At 37.5% G+C, this 7,552-nt stretch overlaps 1 protein-coding gene across 5 annotated transcripts in view; it reads right to left on the reverse strand.

The window, feature by feature from the left end:
* Positions 1–7,233, reverse strand: part of NOVA1 (NOVA alternative splicing regulator 1) — a 153,153-nt gene extending 145,920 nt beyond the window's left edge. For 3 of the 5 annotated variants that reach the window (XM_045396247.3, XM_005561004.5, XM_015453265.4), the window contains exons 1-2: positions 6,437–7,233; positions 4,555–4,698 (exon numbers count right to left, since the gene is read on the reverse strand). In XM_045396247.3, the coding sequence (XP_045252182.1) occupies positions 4,555–4,698; positions 6,437–6,572 (280 nt within the window). In that variant the 5' untranslated portion in view covers positions 6,573–7,233. Of the gene's footprint in view, positions 1–4,554; positions 4,699–5,718; positions 6,031–6,436 lie in introns of those variants that run through there. The other 2 variants (XM_045396248.3, XM_015453264.4) reach the window with 1 other exon arrangement.
* Between the last annotated feature and the right edge of the window lie 319 nt (positions 7,234–7,552).

A 7,552-nucleotide genomic window follows, 5' to 3' on the forward strand; every position in this document is an offset into this window, starting at 1 on the left:
AGCTATTTTTCCAAAGCCCAGAAAGCATCAAAAAGCAAATTTCAAAGCGACATTGTGTATATGATTCATGAAAACACCAACACTATAAATTAATGATGTCTTATAACTTACTATATCAATATCAAAATGATACAAAAAGGAATCAAATAAAATGTACAGCTAAAATTTTTAGTGCTAATTTATCTTTCTAAAAACCCCACAAAACATTTGCATATACAAGATAAGAATAAAATTGTATCTTTTGGAAACTGTAATGTTAATATAGATTGTGCTATGCCAGTAATGTTCCTTCCTATGTTAAGATTTCGTATTGCTTAAAGTAAGAAAATAAAGTATTAAAAATTAAACCAAAATACAGCAAATTTTCAGATACTAATGTTTAAGTAAAGGATTATGTTTCTCCTTCAACTCTAGATACAGAGATAAAACATAAAAGTAACCCTAACAATAGGTAATGTGTCAAATAAACATTACAACTTTAAGATTCAAGGAAAAACACTTTAGCAACTCTTTGAAGATACTAAAATCAAAGGTATGACCTAGTGTAATGATAATTTTCCTATTAAACCCACCCAACAATGTTGGAAATTACACTGTTTTATTTTCTCTACTTGTTATAGTTCTATTTATCACTAATTTTGCCTTAACATATATACCAATAAATGTCCAATATTCTTTGCATCTAAGATCAAAGTACAGACTGCAACTTTTAGAAGCTGTAAGAGATTCACATTCATATGTACTACCAATATCATAACACTCTTCCTTCAATGATGTAAACAGAAATAATGTTTTAAATTCATTATATCCTCTGATTTGCAAAAAATTATCATAATTATACAATTCTAGTTCTAAAGTTTAATTTGGCCACTATATTTTCCCCTTTTCAAAATAAAAGCAATGTTGGGTCTTTCCTTCCCTATAAAAAATTTCACTTACATTCTGCTTTTTTATGATTTAAAAAAACGTATAATGGTCTGTGTTTTTTTTAAAAAGCACCACCCAATTTGGACAGTAAGAAAAATTGAAATATAATGAATGTACAAATAATAAGTTCAAATTTTAAATAAGGAACCATAAAATGAAATATTTTTTATTAAACGTGATCCGAGTTTTATAACCACAAATACAAAAACAGTGTAAAATAGACACAGATTCCAACACCATAATGAAGGATTCTGTTTGACTGATGCAATGAATATCATATAATAGAATAAAAATAAGTATACTATGATATGTTCTAAAATCTAAGGAATATAAGAAAATATTTATTGCATACATCCGTTATCATTTCCAATCAATAATGCACTCAGTAAGTTTTTCGGATTACCTACCTGAACCATCCATTAAATAATTTCTACAGATAAAAATCAGTATGTTTATTAACAAAACCCAAACATATCCTTATGCCAAATAAAAGAATAAACATAAACTATCATCATTCTGAAAAGGAATACAATAATATATTCCTCAAACCAAGAAAGCTGTTTTTTACTACAAAGTAACTTGCTATAAACTAATTATAAAAAGATATATAAGTAAATCAAATTGGCTTGCTCTAATCATGTAAGGAAAAAAGGTATATTCCTAAACCACCAGAATTAAGTCAGTACTCTGTAAGATTTGATTTTGAAATAGATAAATGGATTATGTAGTACAGCAAAAATGATCTACTTGCAGATCATTTTATCTGATTGCAGTAATTGAAGAATACATTTTACAATTCCTCATCACACAATTTTCTCGTTTGTTATTTAATACATGACATTGAAAAATACAATGCAATATCCAGCTGTACAAATTGTCAAATTAATGTACAAAAATGTTTTCTTCATTTCAACTATAATTTTAAAAATTACTCATAAAGGCAGGGTTGCTTAAGATATTTTCTAAAGAAATAAGAAAAACAAATAAGCATACAAGGAAATTATACTGGCTATAATTTTTTAAAGCACCTATCGTTTGAGTTAAAATGTATTAAAATGTCCCCAAAGTGTGTCTGTATTCGGTGTTATACATCCTGAAGAAAGTTTTCGAAAACACACTAGTATTTTAACTAAACCTTACAAACACAATTACATTGTTTAAAAACTTGGGTAATTTGAGAAAATCCATTAGGTTATACAACTAAAGTAGACTTTTCCCCAAATATGCTCTCTTACCAAATAAGAAACAGAAAAGGGCTTCATGAAATAAACACTACGCATATTTATTCTAGTAGATTACGACAGTCATAAATATACATATATATAGCTTTAAGAACTTCATATATGTATGAAAGACACAAAAATGGGATTCCAAATGATTTCATTAATCCTATAAGAAATTCTTTATAACTTCATGATAAGATCACAGTTTAGTTCATCTGAGATGTGCAAGGTAAGTGTCCCTTACGTACATCTGAGTAAGAGAAATTGAAAAGAGCTCAGAGGCTATGTTGAAGAATACCGGGATCTTAAATTATTCTGCAGACTTGTGGTCAAGTGTGAAGAGAAAGACTATTAAAATTAAAGTCTATCTGAAGCAAAGAGATTATCTGTCCAAACAGGTAATAATCTGGTTAAAATTGTATTTTAATACAAACTGTTCAGAATTCTTTAAGCTTCTTATAAACTACAAGGCTTTATTTTATCCTTAAAATTGATTCCACACTGTATGATTGGTTTCCACCTGTTACCGGCAAAGTATAGCCTTCTTTTATCCAACATTTCAACTCACATTTGATCAGGTTACGTCACTACACACTCGAATTTTATTCAACGCATTCCAGCTTTCCATTTTTTTCCAACAGATATTCTTGCTCTATACAAATAACATGCCTCAGAACTATAAATAAAATATTCAATTTCAATGTAATAAGCAAAAAATGTACAACTAAGTGGACTAAACACAAAAGATCTAATTCTCAGTGCACCCTTTCCAACCCACTGAAAATAAACTATATTCAAATTAAAAGACATTTAATTTACTATTTGGAATATCCTTGATAAACACTAATTTTCTGTAACATCCCTGCACATCTGATACCACCTCATGTATAATGCAAAAAAGCTATTTCATTTTCATCTATTGACAGTGAATTTAATTTACTATTGCACCTCTTTTCCTAGAACTATCACATTATTAATTCTGCAATCAAGCTCTTTTGAGTGCTTTTATTTGTACTAAGGGTTTTCACAATCCCATATTGATTTTCTTTTATCCTAATATACCTTTTAAATATATGAATGGGAATATGTTAGCAAACTTTCTTAATACATAAGGGAAGTTTCAGAGACAAGGACAGCCATCTGCAAAACTACACTCACAGGAAACAAACTTTAGAGGAACATCGTGTCTAATATATTACATTTTAGTTTAATGCTTACAAAAAATACTACATTTAATTTATAAAACTGAATGATAGTTTCAACCATTCTAAAACCTTCTTATCCAGTATAATGGTCTGTTTCTAACACCAAGTGATTGGCTATGAAAAAGAAGTCCTCCAAATGTTCTGCTTACATTCATGCCAGATGTCTTTGCTGTATTAAAGAACTCTTACTGAATTAGATCACTGAAAGCAAATCAGCTTTTCTTTTCCACCAGGAAGAAAAAAAATTAAAGCAGTATTGGTTCCCTCAGCACTGAATTAACGTTTTTGATAGCCATAAAGATAAAATAACCTTTAAAAAAAACCTAGATTTAAATAAAAGCAAATCAGCTGATAATGTTTTATCTAGGAAATGTACTACTCAATTAGAGACTTTTCTCTTAAACCTAAAATACATACAGTGATTAGCAAAATATAAAAAAGAAAAAGAAAAAGATGGACATGCAGAGCTATTTAACACTTAAGAAGGCATACTTGAAAGTAAAAATCAAAAAATTTATACCACCCAGGAAACTTCCCATATTCCAGTAGGTTACTGTACTACACTAACTGTCAACATATTTAATCAAATTTAGCTCTTAAGTTAACATGAATTCTGAAGCATTATTTTACTTCTTGCATAACAGTATAAATTTCCTTATATCAATTGCATTAAAACTGAAATATTAAAAAAAAATCTGAAGAGGCAACATTTGTCCTCTTTACTTCACTCCAAGGCCAACAAACAAAGCAATGAAGCAGAAAGAGGTACATAATGGATTCAGAAGTAAATGGTCCATTCTTTAAGAAGCCTCCCTACCCCCCTCTTCGGAATTCACTCTAAGCTAATTGTCATTACAACGATGTCTGAAAACTTCAGAAGAACCCTATTTCCTGATGCCAGATGTCCAGGTTTCTATCTTGAAATTTTTGAATTTTTTTGCTAGTAAGAATTATTCAGAAATACCCGAATCATCTTGCAACTGGTCTAATTCACATACACACTACAGCAATTATAGGAAAAAGGCATAATCAACAATAGAAATAATCTGAAAATTTTTCCACAACATACTCCAATAAAGCAATATCTAAATAAAGTCTCCAGTATTGTTTAAAAATTCTTTCAAGACAGCATACAACACATGTAGATCTTTCCTTCCTGTAGGGAGCTCATCAAACAATCTCTTCACCATTGCACCTACCTGGGTAAAAATCTTTGGACTTAGACAGCTTGATGGTGGCTCCAGTTTCTTTTTGCAACTGAACAATTGTCTGTCCTCCCTTCCCAATTATAGATCCAGCAGCATAACTAGGTATGAGAACCTTTAGAAAATACTGGCCGTCTTCTGAAAAATGCAAAGAAATATACTCGGTTAACACAGTATTTCAAACTTTGTATCCCCTCTCCACCCTCAAGAGAGAAAAACAGCAACTAAAGCACTGGGTATATAACTGCAGGAAATATGAAGTTAAACATGTTTTGAGAATGAAAATAAGCCAATTACACTGAAAAACAAATATGTACAAAATGTTTCCCATTTTATAGGATTTATACTTTCAAAGCTTGGAATTAAAATATAAACATATTCTATTATTTTGCAGCACTGTAAAGACTGGTGACTAAATTCCAGTTGTTATTCCAAACATGGAAATCTTCCAATTCTATCTGTGGCAAAATGAAATGAACTGACCCTTTAACAAAACTTCAGAGATTTATAAGATGACGAACCTTCACTTAACATATTGAAAAAGAAGAAAAGCCCAGGACTGTAAATAGTGATGAGCTGTATTTATTTGTCATTAACAGACACATAAGGACTACAATTAGCCATTGCCTATATCCTACTTAAAGTCCGCAAAACAACCATTCTCCTACCAAATAATCCACTCAAACTGTGGGGTGTATTCCAAGTCTTCAATAACTGCCAGAAAATAACTCAGTGTGGTGGACTGGCAAATCTAACTAATCCTAGTGCATTTCTTTAGCAGTTCTTAGTCTACCGTGAGCTCCTTTAAGCTCATTAATTAAAGGACCTTAAGAAGAATTTTGCCAATACTAAAAAGCTTAGGAGTCATTTATATTAAATACTATTAAAAGTGACAAAACAGATAATGTTCCTTTCCCAAAATAATCACAACTTTTAAAACGGAGAGGGAGTCGAAGAACCAGGAAAAATAAAATGAAATGTTTTAGAAAATAAAGCCAACTCCACAAACTTTAATTTCCATCAACTTGATCACGTCTTATACAGGAGACACCCCGGTAAATCCAGCTTTCTTAATGTGAATGAATGTTCCAAATGTTGCGGTGTGCCACTCAAAAGACCCCCATCCGTCTACAATGCATATGCTGGAGATAAATTCACCTCTGCTTCGATGCATTGGGTGCATTGTTAAGATGACTCCAGTGCAAATGAAGAAGCGATATCGGTCCCGTTAAAACTCATCTTCCAAGGAAGCGCAGGATGTTAACTAACAAGTCACCGTTCCAGACACCCCCAACCTCGTATGCACCCCCCTGAAGACAAATCAATGAAATATTTGCACCGACAATCTAAGTGCGGTAAGGGCATGCACTCATCAAGATTTTGCATACTACTTGTGGCCCAAAGCAAGAGGATGGAGAGAGGAAAAACTCTCCGGCGCCCCAATCATTCGCAATCCGCTACCCAAGTGCCATTTATTTATTTATTTTATCAGACTGTTAAACGCAGCGCGCATCTTCGGGCGGCCATCACCTCACTCCGGGGTCATCCTCCTCCTCCTCCTGAATGGACCGCCTTGCCCAGGTCTAGGATATTTACATGGTCAACCTCTGGACCGATTAAATGGAAAGATAGGTCTATTCCGAAAAACTGGTCGCCATTTTGATGAATGATAAACACAGAAATGGAAATGTGTAGGGGACACCTAGGAACGGGGCAGGTGCAGGGGAGGGGGCGCGGGGCAGGGGCGCAGGAGCCGCCGGGTTCGGGCTGGAGGTGTCCGGGCCGCGGGAGGGAGGGAGGGAGGACGGCGAGAGGGAGGGAGGCAGGGGCGGGCGGCGGGGGATGGGGCCAGCGGGGAGGTGGAAGCGATACCCACCGCCCGTATTGGTCCTCTTGGTGCTGCCGGCTTCAGGGGGGGCTTCCAGCGGCCTTTTCCGCGAGTCCGGCGGGTCCAGGTCTATGGGAACCCCAGTGTGGGTCCCGTTCTGCTGGATGGGAGCTGCCGCCATCATGTTTGCAGTTCCTGCCGCTGCTACCGGGAGAAGGTTCTCCCTTTTGTTTTGGCTTTTTCTTTTCTTTTTCTTTTTTTCTTTTTCCTTTTTTTTTTTTCTTTTTTCTTTTTTTTTTTTTTTTTTTTTGCGTTTGGGGTTTCTTAAGGTTTTTTTTTTTTAATCGGATCAATATAAATCTCTTTAAGAAAAAAAGCAATGTTGCTGGTTTGTTCTCACTGGGGAGGGGGCAGGGCTGAGGAGCAGCTGCAGTGCAGTGTCAGAAAGGAGACAGGGGAATGGAGGGGGTGTGAGAGACGGAGGGTGAAAGAAGAAGAAGAAAGGAGAGAGGGGGAGAGAGTGGAGAAGGGAGAGGGGCGAGTGAATGAGCGGGAGGAGGGGACCGGGGAGGACGGGCAGAGGGAGTGGGAGAGCGCGAGGGTTGGCGGGGCGCGGGGAGAAGCCGAGGAGGAGGGGAGAGTGAGGGAAAGAGTGAATGAGCAGGAGGAGGGGAAGGAGGTGGATGTCGAGAAAGGAGCGAGCGGCAGAGGAGGGCAGGAGCCGGGAAGGAGCGCGGCGGTCCCCGCGCCGCGCTAGCGCTGCGCTCGCTCCCGCTGCTGGTGCTGCCGCCGCCGCCGCTGCCGGAGCGGTTCTGCCGTTGCCTGGGCTGCTCGGCGCTGCTGCTGCTGCCGCCCGGTCTCGCTCATTATTTCTCCCGCTTGTTGGGGGGGGCTGGCGGGGAGGGAGGGGGGTGGCTGTGAGGGGAGGGTAGAGAGGGGTTGAGTTCGTAGACTCCCACACACTTCGCGCTCGGGTCCCTGCCTCTCAGCAGCGCCGCCGCCTCCCAGCGCCGATGCTTCAGCCGACGGGGCAGCTGGGGGGTGAGGGGGAACACCGCGGGCGGGGGTGAGGGAGTGTGTGTGCGCGGGCGTGTGCGCGCACGAGGGGAGCGCGTGCGCGGTGAGGGCGCGCGCCGGCGGTTGGGGAGGGAGCGGGGGCCGGGG

This window comes from Macaca fascicularis, chromosome 7 (assembly GCF_037993035.2).
Source record: "Macaca fascicularis isolate 582-1 chromosome 7, T2T-MFA8v1.1".
Taxonomy (NCBI): Eukaryota; Metazoa; Chordata; class Mammalia; order Primates; family Cercopithecidae; genus Macaca; species Macaca fascicularis.